A 15831-nucleotide genomic window follows, 5' to 3' on the forward strand; every position below is an offset into this window, starting at 1 on the left:
GAGGCAATAACTTGGATCAAAAGGGATGGAAACACTGGTGGCTTGGGATCATAATGGTAGCTTGGTGGATGGATGTTACCACAAGGTCTATCAAGGCTGCTGAAGCTCCACCCCCCCGCCCCCCACCCTCTTCCCCAAGCTGTATTTTTTTAGGCTAAAGATCGGGTCCAATATTACTTGTAGTGCAAAGGCCACCATTTTAGCAATCTGTAAATTAATGAGAAAGAATTTTAAAGTTCTTTTAAAGGCATTTTCGTGTTAGAATTGGGCAGACCCAGAGTTGGAACGTGGGGAAGAATAAGAGGTGATCTGGATTACTCCATCAAATACACCTCCATAATTGTAATCTCTCTCTCTCTATATATAGCTGAAGTGAACTATCACAAGTAGATTATATGGTGAAATTTCCACTTAGCCATGTAGATACAATTGGCGTATGTTTTTCAGCCTTTAATCGGAATCTGGTATCATACCTAGCTACCTTAGCTGGACCCATACTTCAACAGTTCCCACCTGAATGGTCGGAATACATAAAGAACTTCAGGGGAGCTTTTGAAGAGCAGAGCCACACATACACACACAGCAGCAATAGCAACCATGGACAGCATGGTCGGCCTATATACCAAGGATGTTCTTCTGTTTCCATAGGCCAACTTCTTTTCACATGCCTTGCAACCATCCTGCCTCGCTTTCTTCTTAATCTTTTGAATCTCCAGACTGACGGCCATTGCCGATCTGGTTCCATCTGATAGTTTCTGCTTGGAGTTGCAGTCTAATGGGGTTCCAGGGATATCCAGCACAATATATCCACATTCTGATTTTTTGTTGATTTTTCTCTGAACCAGGTGGATGTAGCTGTAGTGACCTTGAAGGCGTGCATAATCATTAGGTGTCAAACCTGTGCTGTCCTGAGCACTTTTCCATGCTTCAATTGCCACCTGGACAAGGCACACAGTCAGGTCGGTACCGGAAGAGGAGCATTATTGTGGATCTTAACCCAAGAAAATCAAAAAACATTGTGACAAAGATAGAGACGGTCCAAAGATATCAATCAGCATTAGAGCAGTTCAAGTTCAGGAGTTAAGATCATAAATCAGTAAAATATAGAAAGAGGATGTGGAGGGGCAGGCACATAGGGATTATGATTATTATACTCAATAGCATGCTTTCCAATGACAAACATAATGCATTATGTTGAAAATACAAAGAGAGACATCAGGAGATACCAATCCAGGATCATCAGTTAATGCATCTAAAACATTCTCGCAGCCTTCCCGACTAGCTACCATGTGAAGAGGAGTCAACCCAGCAGGCCCGACAACATTTGGTTTAAACATAAATCCATAGTCGTTTCCATCCACCGATAGCTTCTGCTTAGATCCAGGCTTATCCAACACTTCATTAGGAACATATCTTAATAGTAATTCTACCATGGGCCTGCAGTTTCTTCGGACAGCTCTGTGGAGCAGACACATATCCAACAAAGCAAACTCCATAGAACTATGGTCCCCTAAATCAACTGTTCCGTCAAAGAGAATGCCCAGAAGTTTCTTAACTACGGCACACCAGTCATGGTCCATGGAGAATTCCATAAGCCACTTGAACCGCCTGAAAGGAAAGAGATTTAGATTGGGGTTCATGTCACCCAGCTTCCTGTTCAAGTGATTTCTATGAAGAAGCCATCCCATTTCATGTATAAAGTCCAGTGCTTGATTCCTGATTTCCATTTTCTCCTCTTTTTTGTTAATGTCAACGGTTGGTACAGCTGTTTCTATCACTCCTTCCAGTGTACAAATCTCAGAACACACTTCTTGCTCTGCAACTATGAATGGGAAAAAGGTGCTGCTGAGTCCAAAGTCTTCAACCTGATAGAATCATATGATCAAAATCCATGCATTAGAGTGGAGAGGAAAAACACACTCCATCTATGCAGAACACAAATAATTTGTGGATCCTTTATTTTCTTTTAAAAATCTAAGACCAAGTCTCAGCTCTCAACTAGCACTTAGTGGACTCCTTTCCAATGATATTTACCAAGTGACTGACTCGGTTGCTTGGTTTCAAAGCAGATGATATTATTTGATCAAGACAGTATGCATATCTTGTAACAATATTTCACAGGAAATGAGATGTTAAGGCCCATATCCAACCCCAACCCTATTCTCCCAAACAACCAAAACACCACATCCACAACTGCATTATAAGGCTACATGGTTTTGTACTATAGATCTATCATCTTGAAATCTCAAACAAGCTTTCATCATAGATACTTAAGTAATTTACTATGTCTAATCAAATTTCACCGTGAACAAAGAATCTGATAGGAAAACACCAAACTATGACTGCACCTCAATAAATCCTCTTCCAGAAACATTTGGTATAGAGCATAGAAAACAAAGGTGTTGTAGTTTATCTTGTTCATTGATGGGATCAACAGCATCCATCAAGTCATAACAAGTTTCCTGCACCAGATATTTTCCTTCAACCGCACAGAGTAACCTGAACCAGAGGTAGTTGGATTTAGTACTTGTTCAGGTAAACTAACAGTATAACTCTTCTTTTATACTATTAGTCTTTTATAACATCTGCGTGCATACACATTCTACTAAATGAAGGATGAAAAGAAAGCATAGCTGGATTCAAAGATAATGAAGAAATACCTTGTGCTGGATTGATTAAGGTTAAAGCCTTTAACAACAAATTGAGCTCTCTCGGTTACTGATACAGCAATTGGCTTGATGCTTGAGATCTTACAATTTCGGTGGCTTTTCAGAGGTAAAGGAGCATCCAGCACAACCCTTCCTGCAGCATAGATGGGGGCAAAAAAACATAGGCTAGTCTTTTGACAATGTCTATGCGAAGTACTAATTTGTTGGTAATTAAATAAAAAGAAGAATTTTAAAGTTGCTAATGAAAGCAGAAAGTCATGGCTTCAGTGGGATTATATTTCAGACTTTGCAGCCTATAGAAAGAGAAGCATATCACAATATGTGCAGATAAAGTTATCTGATTTCTTGGTATTTATCACACACTAAAACAGACAACTGTATTGGAGATACTGAGGCTGATGTGGAGAATCCAGTTCTTGAAGCTGAGGTGTTTCGGTGATTGTATTGCCCTTTATGGATCTTTTTCTGTTTTCTGGCTCCTGATTTGTGGTGTTTCTGGTTTCTTTATACCACTGTGTCTTGCTTGCATATTGGTTTACGTGTTACTGTTTTCTGGTGATTGTAATGTATTGAATTAGGAGTTATGGTTTTCTTTGGCTTGTATGAAATTTTTTCAAGTATTGATAAATTTTTGCCCTAGCAACAATAAAAAAAACGGAGCAACTGTGGCTAAGGAACTCTTTCAAGATTACAGACTGTTGAGAATCTTTTGATTATTTGATAGCATTAATTACTATCTTTAGAGATTACAACTGATTTTTAGATATTTTAATTAAGAAATATTCTTTCCTTAAGTTGATTCAATCTTCATGTATATATAGTTGTACATATTTATAAGAAATATATACTTTTGAGATTTTTTTCCTGATTTTTTCCAAAAACCCTAGAAACACAGAATTGGTACTTTCCACCCTAGCATTATTTTTTTCTCTCACAGCCCCTACCATTGGAGTCAGCATCCACTCGCCGGCGAAACCTCAGACTCCGGTGACCAGAAGACCCGTGTGTGGGCCTCATGCGCCGTCGTAAGCTGCTGCAGCTTTGTTTCATGCGCTGCTCGTGAGTTTGCTGCTTTGTTTTCAAGAACTCAGTTAGACTCTTTAGTTTGTGATGCTTGTGAGTTTGCTAAGCATACAAGAAACAGTTATCCTTTACATAATAATAGAAGTATTGTTCCTTTTGAGATTATTCATTAGGATGTTTGGCGCCTTACTTGCCTTATTTCTTTACTTGATAATTGTTGGTTTGTTACATTTATTGATTGTTGCACTCGGATGACATGAGTTTTTTTATTGAAGTCCAAAAGTGATGTTTTCTCGTATTTTCGTTCTTTTCATAAATTGATTACTACTCAGTTTGATGCTAAGGTTAAGATTTTGCGAACTAATAATAGAACCGAGTATAACTTTAATGATTATTTAGATTCATATGGGATTTTGCATCAAACTAGTTGTCCAGGTACAAGTGCTCAAGATGGTGTTGCCAAAAGAAAAAAATTGGCATCTTTTGAAGGTTGCTAGATCACTTATATTCACTATGGACCTCCCAAAGCCTTATTGGGGGATGCGACCTTAGTTGTTGCTTATCTCATTAATCGGATGCCTCTTCGGTTCCTTGATTTTAAAAGTCCTATAGAAACCTTACAGGGCAAGACGGATTACCCAATTTCACCAAAGGTCTTTGGTTGTGTTTGCTTAATTCATCTTCGACATGGGAGCAAACTGAATCCTCGAGCAGTCAAATGTGTTTTTATTGGATACTCCCCTAGACAAAAGGGTTACAAATGTTATCATCCTCCATCTAGGAAGTATTATGTCAGTATGGATCTAACATTTCGTGAGGATGAACCCTACTTTTCTTCATCACAATCATCTCTTTGGGGGGAGATTGAAAATGAAGAGATGACACCTTATTCTGTTACTCTTCCGAGGGAGAATTTAGTTCTAGTAGAGACTTCGGTTCAAAAGAAGACTAGCGGACGATTGTTGGATAGGCCTGATTTAAGGACATACACTAGAAAAGGTAAGAAAGAATATGCCATCATACAATCTACTTTATGCCTCGACTCTTCACTGTCAAGTGAGTCTTCTTTACCTAAGTTTGCTACTGAAAGGTGTTAGAACTTTTACTTTACATCCTATTTCTGACTTTGCCTTGTATGATTCGTTATCCCCATCCTATAGAGTTTTTGCTTTATCTTTGTTCTCTATGTCTATTCCACAGGATTAGAGAGATGCTATCACTGATCCAAGATGAAAGAAGGCTATGATTGAAGAAATGAGGGCTTTAGCAAAAAATGAGACGTGGGAACTGATTAATTCCCCTAAGGGGTAGAAAATGGTTGGCTGCAAATGGGTGTTTACTATCAAGTATAAGGTTGATGGTTCAATTGAAAGACTCAAAGTCAAATTAGTAGCGCAAGGATTCACTCAAACATATGGAGTGGATTATCAAGAAACATTTGCTCCAGTTGCTAAATTGAACACGATTAGGATCCTTTTATCAAGTGCAACAAATCTCAACTGGGACTTACAGCAGCTTGATGTAAAGAATGCCTTCATACATGGAGACTTGGAAGAAGAAGTGTATATGAGAGTCCCTCTAGGATTCGAGGATAAAGATACTCAAGTGAAGGTATGTAGACTGAAAAAGCCCTATATGGACTAAAGCAATCTCCTAAAGCTTGGTTTGACAAATTTAGTAAGGCCATGGTTTCGTTTGACTATTGACAAAGTAATGCTGATCATACCCTCTTTATAAAACATCACAAGGGTAAGATTACTCTCCTTATAATTTATGTTGATGACATAATTATGACAGGAGATAAAGGAAGAAATGACCCAACTTAAGAAATAATTGACTCAAGAATTTGAAATCAAAGACTTGGGAAAATTACAATATTTCCTCGGAATAGAAGTGGCCAGATCGAAAGAGGGAATCTTTATTTCCCAAAGAAAGTATGTCTTAGATCTTCTGATAGAGACAGACATGTTAGGTTGCAAACCAACAGAATCACCTATTGAAAGTAATCACAAGTTACAAGCAGGGATCGGTGAAATGGTGGATAAAGGGAGATATCAAAGACTCATCGGACGATGATTTATCTTGCACATACTCGACCTAATATAGCCTATGCAGTTAGTTTGGCAAGCTAGTTTATGCATGATCCTCGCGAAACTCATATGCAGACAGTATTGCAAATTGTGCTATTTGAAGTCTGCACCAGGCAAAGATGTTCTCTTCTCCAAAAATAGTCATCTCAAGATATAAGTATTTACAGATGCAGATTGGGTTGACTCTCTTGATGACAAAAGGGCTACAACGGGTTATTGCACTCTTGTGGGAGGAAAATTAGTCACTTAGAGGAGCAAGAAACACAATGTCGTGACTCGATCAAGTGCAAAGGCTGAATATAGGGCCATGGCTCAAGGTGTTTGTGAGCTTTTATGGCTGCAAAAGGTATTGGAAAAACTCAAGTTGTTGAACGAAAATGGATCAACCTTGTACTGTGACAACAGAGCGGCCACCAGTATAGCTCGAAATCCAGTGCAACATGATAGAACCAAACACATCGAAATAGATTGTCATTTTATCAAGGAAAAAGTAGTCAGTGGTGCCTTAAGCATATCTTTTCTAGGATCCGGAAAACAGCTGGCGGGTGTTTTTACTAAAGAGCTCAACTGTAAGACTTATCATAATCTTCTTTGCAAGTTGGGAATGCGAGACATCTATGCACCAACTTGAGGGGGAGTATTGATAACCTTTTGATTATTTGTTAGCATTAATTAGTATCTTTAGCGATTACAACTGATTTTTAGATATTCTAATTAAGAGATATTCTTTTCTTAAGTTGATTCAATCTTCATGTATATATAGTTGTACATATTTTTAAGAAATATATACTTTTGAGTGAGTTTTTCCTCAATACATTAGAGTATTCATCTCTAGTTTCATCATAGACAGACAAATAGACACATACAAGCACTAAAGCAGATGCATACATATATTGTATATACACATATGTTTGTGTGTGCGTCTGTAGAGAGAGAGAGAGAGCGGAACCATTATAAATAAATGCTACAGAGTGCTGAACCCTAGCATACACCCATCCAGTTTTCCAGAAAGAGTCATTGGACACATCAACTAGCTTTCTCAAGCTGGAACCGAGATCATAGCATAGCTGCATGTAAAACAGTAAGAAAGAAGATCAGCAAGGGTTTTCCTGAATAATAGATGCAACTCCCACTTTACCATCTCCGACAAAGCATACCTCTTCCCAGGCAGACTCTCGTAAACGAAGATATATTGTTAATATTATGCAGCCAGGTCTTATGTAGCTTTCAATGTCGGCAGGACTGTGGGATAGCCACTCAAGGATCTGAAAAGTTCAATGATTTCCACAGAATGGAACCAACTCCATGAAGAATTATCAAAAGACCTTTAAACTAAATAATTCTACAAATTACCTGTCTACGTAGAGCAATAGGAAAATCATTTGGGTTCTTTCCAAAGAGCTTAAAAACGATTCGATCAGTGCGACTCTGAACATAGGCAAGAAAATTGCGGTCAAGTCAGAAAATGTTTTAACATCCCTAAGATAACATCACATAATTCTGCTTTGATGCATTATGTTGTTTCAATCATAGAACAAAATATTAGAAAATAGAGAATGAGGCAGTCCAAAAGCCTTCCAAAATAATTTCTTCAAAAATGAAAAACAAGTAAAACACAGTTGCATTGCACATGCATATTAGTTGATTGATTACATGCGAGTGTCTATCTCAGTGCAAAATACACTTAAGAGAAACAGATATAAAGAACGGAGAATATAACTTAAAAAGCTTTACATACTGTTAACAAATGGTAAATATCATGCGATCTAACAATATTCAGTTGAACATAATGATAATAAATCTTTATAGAAGGTAATAAGTCGGCAAGCAATTTTTGTCTGTCCTAAAATATAGCTGGAAGGTGACAAAGCTCAAGAAAATTGAGCTCTCTAAAAAGAAAAGAGATGGTAACACACCTGAGCCTCTCCACCAGAGGTAGATGGTGACTGACTAGGGGTTAAATCTGAGTTCTTACTCAGTTGAGGAGGACTTGACTTGAGTGATTCAGGCACACCCACAGAGCTATGCAGAGAACCATTTACAGGATTTTTAAGGACCAGAGATCTTTCTAAGTTCTCTACATAGTCTTGTGAGTCATCATAAACATTATTCAAGTCTATCTTATCAATTCTGATCCTCTCAACTGTATCCCCTGTTTCACTTGCTCTGGGTTGGAAGCCGGCTCCCGACCAAATCAGTGTTCTAGATGGCGAACCAGACAGAATTCCATCTTGAGCATCATTGTTAGCTCTTCTATGTGCCAAATCAGAAGTAGGTACAGTCCCACAATAACCCATAGCCCCCTGCCACTCCGCGAGATTAGCACAGTCGTCTATTTTAGAGGCAGAACCAGAAGGCCTAACATGTTCAGTACTGCCAGAAACTACATCAGTTGGCTTTTCAAGATTCCCAAGAGACCTCCCAGCATTTGCTGCACCATGGAAACCTTGAAGAAATCCAGATAAGTTTCTTCCATTAGTTGAACAAGCTACATTGGCCAGGCTCCTCAACAGATGAGCAACTAGATCTTGATCCTTAGCTTGGTCAGAGTTGTTAGCTACAATTTTACAGAAGCCAAAAGTTCTTCAAGTGAAGGAAGAAGAATGACAGAGGAAATTAGAGAGGAAGTGAGGAAAAACATATAATGAATAAACTAAAAGCATATCAAAATGATATGAGAAATATGAAGCAAGTTAATATAAGTGGCTCCATCTTCCAAGTATCCTGAAGAAATAAATTTAATGAGTTCTAAATAAGTGTAGGATTTGCCAGGGAACCAGTGCTCAGTGACACTATACATAACCGCTGGCCAATCATCACCAGAAAATATGTCATCCACATCAGATCTAACATCTATTTCAGTTGTAAACTTCCATGTAATTTGATTGGGCAGGAAACATGCATGTGAAGATACCTCAAAAACCATAAGTGCAAAATACTGAAAATTTTAACTGTTCTGTCGTTAGTAGGAAACATTAGGATTTGCAAAGTCACCAATCTCTTTCAAGCTTAATATGAAAACTCGTGGCTCCAAATTCCTTTATAAATTCAGTTACCAAAGTAAAACCAACATCTACCATAACTCATAGCTCCAAATTATATCCAGTTCCAAGTTTTAAAATTTACCATTACTACCTCTAAGATATATTTTCAAAATCTATTTAGAACTTGTACTCGGTCCCAAGTTTGGAAGTTTACCATTACTACACTTAAGAATTCATTTTGCAATTCTAGTTATCAAAGTAAAATAATACTTTTACACCTATAAGCAATTTGTTTGTTTTTCCATTATCTTTATTTCCTATCAACTACTACCCTCCAGCAATCTAACTAAAAGAACTGACTTGCAAGAACTTATTCTATAGTAAGTCATTACGATTTAGGCGGCATTTCAAATGAGCTAGATGTATGGACAAGTCCTATCTACTACAAGATTCAAGAATCCTATGTTACGTGGTTCAATGCAAATCAATTTATCTGCAATGAAGACCATGTTAACCACAAGAACATTGTCAATCCATCTATTATTCTGTCACAAAGAGAAGCAGGTACTAATTTCATAGACCTAATGTGCTTAAAGCAGAAAATCCAGGAGCCTTGATCTCATCTGTAGCTTTCAGTAGGTCATCTAAGCAAATTAATTGATGCCACTGTCCTAGTTAAGCAGCGACATGACTAACTTTGTGTTAGAGAAGATACTTACAATGCATACTGGAGAGAATCCTCAGAAGACTTATCAGCAAAAAACTACTATTCCTTTCATCATTCAGTGAATTAGCAGTAGGTAAATTATCAGGATGAGTCTTCCTCCTACGTCGGTTATGACCAGCCAAACGTCTACGACAGCTCCTCTTCCCTTCATCAAACTCTTGAAGAACATGAAACCTGCCCATAAGTTTTAAGCAAGTTGCATCTAAATGGAGAACAGAGAGTTTTCTGCAGCATGGGCTAATTTTAAGAGCATCTAAACTAAACCGTCAGTAAACAAGAAGTTAAAGATGATAATATGTGAAATGCACTCACAAAGCAATATATAATGACCAAGGTCAGGATCATAATCTATGTTCTTAAAATGCAGATTCTTAGTAGTATATATTTCACACACACACACATAAACACAAATGTAATAAAATATAACCCACCTACTACACTGTTGACAGAAGCGCTGCATAACATTTCCCACCAGTGCTTTAGTGGCCTTAGAATGCACATCACAAACTTTATGCCGTCGATGATAATCCTTGGCTTTGCTAAGATCAGCCCTACAATCCTCCACCTGACAAACTGCACGACAAGGAGTCCCAGTAACCTTGGTTTTCTTCCCACACTTAGCATCCTCATCCATGATAGGGTAAACCTGTCCTCCAAGTTGCAACTTAAGGGAACCAGCATCACCTTTTACCCCATCATCGTCATCATCATCATTATCATCATCATCATCGAGAACAACGACAGCCCTTTTCTTATTCTGCATCTTTCTCTTCCCTTTCTCATTTCCAGGACTGCTGTGTTCTGAACAAGAAGATGAACTATGTGAGGAACCTGCATTTGGCGCAGTTTCAGACCCATCAGGAAACAACTGCCTACTCCTACAATCTGATGGCACCGGGTTTAATGGAGTAGCTGTAAAAAGATCACCGTCCCATTTCCAGTCATTCAAATCCCATTCTACACTCTTCTTTTCAGCTGCTTTCAAATCAGATGCCGTTGGACCATAAAAATGACGAGGCTTGCCTCCAAATTTACCCTCCATTCATCTACTCAAAAACCCCTCAAAACTACCAAGTTGCAGAATTCCAATTGAATTAAGACAAGTTGAGAAATTAAACAAGAATCTATTATAAAAATGATGAAACTTTAAAGCGGGTGAATTGTCCAAAGACACAAAACCTGAAAATGATTAGCCTATCTACCTTCCATTCACCGGCACTAGTCCATAAACATTCACCCAAGGTATTCATGGACAAAAAGAAGGCTTACCCACATGTCCAAACTTGTCTAATCATCAGCTAATCACCTCAAAATAAATAACAAAATCATCCCTTTATTCAAATTCTGGAAAGTTTTTGAATTAGAGTTGATCACCAATAGCCACAACAAGCGTGATAAGCCAGCAGTTTCAAGAAGCATCAAATTCATGAGGAAAAAAAACGGAGAAAAAGTAAGCAATACAAAAAGAAAAAACTTGGGCAGAAAATGTTAAGAGGAGAAGTGGAACCCCAGGGGAAACAAGTTGAAGAAGGGAAAGAAACAGTGGTGTGCTTGGAAGCAAGGTGAAAAGAGAGGAAATTTAGGAAAAGGTTAGGAGAGAGTTTGTGAGATTATAAATGTGGTTCATAGAGAGAAAGAGACAACACTTTTTCTGTTTAGTAAAAAGTACTAGCATTTATTTTATAAGGAATCCAAGCCCCACATCCGTGTCTTTCGCTCTCAAACTCTCAACTCACCGTAATAAAATTAAACCGAAATGTTTGCTAGACTGGAATATTACCCCCCCCCCCCAAAACCCTTTTCCTACTCTTTGGGAATGCCAATGACCTGTATTGTAGATTAGTAGTAGAAGTAAAATAGGACCCTAAAAGTTCCCAACTAGGCTGGTGTGTTTGCATGTCCATTTTTCTCTTTTATTTTTTTCTTTGATCCTCAGTATCCTAAAGCTTCAAGGATTCACATTAAATTTGAAGTCATGCATGTGCATTTCTCAACTCATTGGACAGCAAATGTGAAAGCAAATGCAAATATAATTAGGTAGCATCAAAGAGAGGAATCTGGAGAAATTGATGGAGACCATTCAATGAGTGGACTCCCTTTGATTCTGTCGTCACCTTCCTTAATGGGGGAGCCGTTCGAGTTTTTGACTCACTATAACTATATTTTAAATTCCTTTTCTTTTCTTTGAACCTCATAGAAATTTATTTTTGCTGAATCTCTAAATTTGGTGTAAAATATTGACAAACCTGTGTGAATCTAAACCTAAAACTTTACATGATTTTCAAAAAGAAAAAAAAAGTGTTACATATACACATGTGACGTGTAAGCAACATGTATAAACATTGTGATAGGAAAGCAGGTGTTGGTTTCGTATATGTAAACATTTTCAAAGTTGAAAGCGAGAGATGTGAAAAAAGATAAAAGATAAATTAGGTAATTCATTTCCATGGATTTGATTCTTGGTATTTTGACCATAAGGAAAGGTTGTGAATGAATTGTGAGAAGCACAGCGGCTGGTAGTGGGTGTGATTGTGAACCTTAGTATTATTAACGTTATATTCTGTATGTTCCCAGCAGCCTGCTGTATGTATTGCACACTAAAATAGGCATAGGGAGAATGAGACGTAGTCAAGCTTATCTGAGGTACAATGCACTTAAACTGCAGTTCATTCATAGAATTCTAGCAATATGGATTCTATAAACTATAAAATCCAACATCTGTAGTAAATTAATAGATAATTAAAAAAAAAAAACCTTAGTCTGATCTATTGGAGAAGCTTTTGAAGTGATGAACATATTTTTAGTTTATTTATTTATTCTCCATGGATAAAGAGTAAAAACATAACGAGTATAACTAGACCTGATCATGGGTTGGATCGATGCAAAATTTTAGGCCCGTAAAAATGAGCTTAAATTCTGCCCAAGTCCTGTCTAAATTAAAAATGTTAAACCCGAGTTCGACCCTTCCGTATTAATTTTTTTTATATTTTTATATGAAAACAAATTTAAAAAATATAATGCATTAAAAACTTTAATTAATATAAATGTTTCCCAACAAATTGAAAATACATTAAAAAAAAGTTACTTAAATAACATTAAAATAGTTGTAACTTAGCAAGTAAATGTCTCTAAAACAATAGCAAAATTAACAATAAAATAAGAGTTATACAATATCCAAACAATAACAACAAAATAGTAACAATATCGGTGCGAAATGACAACGAAACAACTTATTCAGACAGGGCTAGGTTGGGCTCAGGCAAAAAATCCTACCCGAGGCCCACCCCGTTTAGAAAACGAGTTTTATTTTTTTAATCAAATTCATTTTTCGGGCCTATATTTTTATCCAAACCCTCTCATTTTTCAAACGAACCTTCGAGCCTAAACGGATGGCTCTTCCCATAATCAAGTATAACCATGAACATATTTATATTAGGGTCCATCATTAACAATTGAATCATTATTGAGTTTATAAACATATTAACCCATACAAAACTGAATGATGTTTCTATAAGCTCATTTAGTTTAATACCTTAGTAGATCAAATACCTGAGCTCCTTTAATTGATACCAAATTTATGTACATTTATATTAATATATATGCGAGTCTAATAAATAAAGAATTACAAATAATCCCCTGCTTATGTTGTCGAAGAATTATACATAGTTACAACTTTAGTGCACAAAAACTTGCTATCATAATTTAAATATCACCAAACAATCTAAATGAATCATAAATGTTTGTATGTATCAACTTTGTTAGGCTTTAAATCAAATTGAATACTTTTAAAATATTTTCAATGGTTACAAATACTCAAAAATAAGTTATCAAAAAGTTTTGATTTGTACTAAATATTTTTAGTTTATCCAAATCTTTTTAAAGTGTTTAAAAATTATTTTAAGGCATTTTAGTGGTTTAGTATCGATATCTAGCCTTTAGGTAATCAATACCTCAAAACAGTTTTCATAACCAATTCTAGAGGTTAATGTATTGATATCGATACCTACGCTGAAGTATCAATACATCAAGAAGTTAGTAGCCACAACTATTTTTAAAAGGATAAAGTATTGATACATATTTTTAAGGTATCAATACCTAACCCAAAAGTATTGATTCTGGGTTTTAAGATATTGATATCTTTGTGTTTCTAATAGTTATTTTTCTTGGAATTATTGATACCTTCTTTATAGGTATCAATACCTCAAGTTGTAAGGCTATAATAACTTATGCATTTAATGCTCCAAATAGCTAGAAACTCCATGCGACTCCCCCAAATGGCTAGAAATCAATGAGAGGATATAAATAGGGTTTTTTTTTTATGCTCAAACGAAGATAAAAAAAAACATGTTTCAAAGATTAAGAGCTTATATTTCAAGATTCCTTTTTTCATTCTTCTTATTCTCACACCTTGTACATAAACACTTATATGATTTAGTTTCGTTTATTTATTCAAGTGTTTATTTGTAATTGAGACAGGTTACACTTTCTAAACACCCACCCTTACAAGGGTCCTTTGTTTACAATATTTCACCAGTTTGTAAATTGAGAGGATTTTTAATTGGGCATTGCAAAGTTAGCAAAAGATAAGAGTTGTAAATGTTATACCCTATCTGATAGAGGGTTGCGCGCGGACCAAGATCGAGTTGCCAAGTCACGGGAAACTCCTACGAAAACTCTAAACGTTTGGATCTGAAACGAAACAGCAAAGCTTAATTAGAATCAATTAGATCTGGAAACTAAAAATCCCCAAATCAATAAAGAACAGACAAGAATCAAAACACTTATGAATAGATGTTCTTGGAAGCCAAGAACACGAAACTAAGCCCCAAGATTAACTTCCAATCAGCCGAATCTATCAAAGAACACAAAAAAGCAAATAAATTAAAACAGATTACGAAATTAATTGAAACTAATTCTAGGGATTGGACGGCAAGAAAAGAGGGGTTTTTGTGAAATCAAAAACGTTTCTTTATGTCCAAGGAAGTGCCGAATCAAATCTTGGAGTTTTGGAAAGGCTGAAACACAACAAGAACAGCAAACAAAGTGATTAAATAAAATCGACACAAGCAGAATTTAAAAGAAAAAAATTGATAGCAAGAAATTAAAAGATAAGTCCTAAGAAGCCTTAAAATCCCAAAAGATATCACAACTCCCTTCAAACGGCTCTAATCTCCCCTCCAAAGGAATATCAGTGGCAAGAAGAAGGCTGAAGATGGCTCCCACAATCAAAAGATTGTTAAAACAACTTCTACAGAAAACTCAAGAGAGAATTCTTGGAGAAAAACTGAAGGAGAATTCTGCACTTAAACAAATCTGAAATCTTTAATATATTTAAGAAATCAATAACAAGGTGGCTGGCCAAGCCTTTATATAGGCCTCTCAAGTGTTTTCCTAATCTAATTAGAAAACTAAAAATAAAAAACTCCTAATTACTTTAATATTTAAATGGAAATTTGGCCAAGGGCTTTTAATTGGGCCTCTTGGACTGAATATTTACATAAAAATTTAACTAAGTATTAAAAAAAATAAAACTTTACGAATTGGGCCACTTTGACAATTTGGTCTGATTTTCAATTAAGTATGGGTGGGCTTCTTGATTTGAGCCCATCACCTTCTTGAGCTTGGGTTGGGCCTTTGTGACTCGTATCATTGCCCCATTCCTCAAAAAGATTCGTCCTCGAATCTAAAAAATCAAATCGACTCGACTTTCCTCGATCGAACGAGACTAATGGCAATTGAGTCTACTGAAAAGAATAGCCATGAGATAGTAAATAGCAACGCAAACAAGCTTGTAGTCCAGTCATAAGCATAACAAAACAGGTATAACGCATGCGAATGGACAGATTCAGATTACCATGCAAACAATCTAATTTACTCGCCACTGCCTCGTCAAATATTCGAAACAAAGATGGACATGTTTTAAGGCATTCAGTCGTCTCAAATTGTTTCCACAAACCATGAATAAATTGCGAGTAATAAATCAAATGGTAAACATAATCGTCACAAGTAGGTATTTGAAAAGATTCACATGGTTCACAGAGTTGCACAATCATACCATGCATTAATCGACGGTCTATAGATTCACTCACACATGCATTATCAAAAACAAGAATTTTTTTATCAACCATCAAAACAGATAGATCATCAATAAATAAAATAGGACAGTCAAGCACATTTCGATCTAAGTGTTTTACAAAAATTAAATCATCAATACGATCTTTGTCACTATCCGAGGAGTACAGAAGTGTTTCAAAAGTTTCAAGCATCTTACCTTTATTAGCAGAAAAATAAGGGTCGATTTTACCTTTTCCATTTAATACAAACCTTCGCTCATCGGG

General features: G+C 36.4%; 1 protein-coding gene across 2 annotated transcripts; it reads right to left on the reverse strand.

Moving 5' to 3' along the window:
• Positions 1 to 337: 337 nt before the first annotated feature.
• Positions 338 to 11133, reverse strand: LOC105796957 (squamosa promoter-binding-like protein 1). Of its 2 annotated transcripts, none has more exons than XM_012626826.2 (10): positions 9925 to 11133; positions 9486 to 9667; positions 7699 to 8339; positions 7136 to 7210; positions 6940 to 7047; positions 6732 to 6849; positions 2661 to 2802; positions 2349 to 2499; positions 1227 to 1865; positions 338 to 938 (listed from the first exon to the last, which is right to left on the reverse strand). In XM_012626826.2, the coding sequence occupies exons 1-10, from the start codon at positions 10533 to 10535 to the stop codon at positions 483 to 485; spliced, it is 3123 nt and encodes a 1040-aa protein (XP_012482280.2). In that variant the 5' UTR covers positions 10536 to 11133; the 3' UTR covers positions 338 to 482. The 2 variants fall into 2 exon arrangements, with proteins under 2 accessions (XP_012482280.2, XP_012482282.2); XM_012626828.2 differs by having other exon boundaries at positions 9486 to 9650; positions 9925 to 10320.
• Positions 11134 to 15831: the final 4698 nt, after the last annotated feature.

Source organism: Gossypium raimondii, chromosome 3, assembly GCF_025698545.1.
Source record: "Gossypium raimondii isolate GPD5lz chromosome 3, ASM2569854v1, whole genome shotgun sequence".
Classification (NCBI taxonomy): domain Eukaryota; kingdom Viridiplantae; phylum Streptophyta; class Magnoliopsida; order Malvales; family Malvaceae; genus Gossypium; species Gossypium raimondii.

What these genes read in the sequence shown, in the direction of transcription:
- LOC105796957 (XM_012626826.2), bottom strand. Translation starts at nt 10,535, where the DNA reads ATGGAGGGTAAATTTGGAGGCAAGCCTCGTCATTTTTATGGTCCAACG. An exon ending in CCTCTGGTGGAGAGGCTCAG is followed by an intron (nt 7,211 to 7,698) that starts GTGTGTTACCAT and finishes GCCTATGTTCAG; the next exon opens with AGTCGCACTGATCGAATCGT. An exon ending in CTGGAAGAGGATTTATTGAG is followed by an intron (nt 1,866 to 2,348) that starts GTGCAGTCATAG and finishes TGATTCTATCAG; the next exon opens with GTTGAAGACTTTGGACTCAG.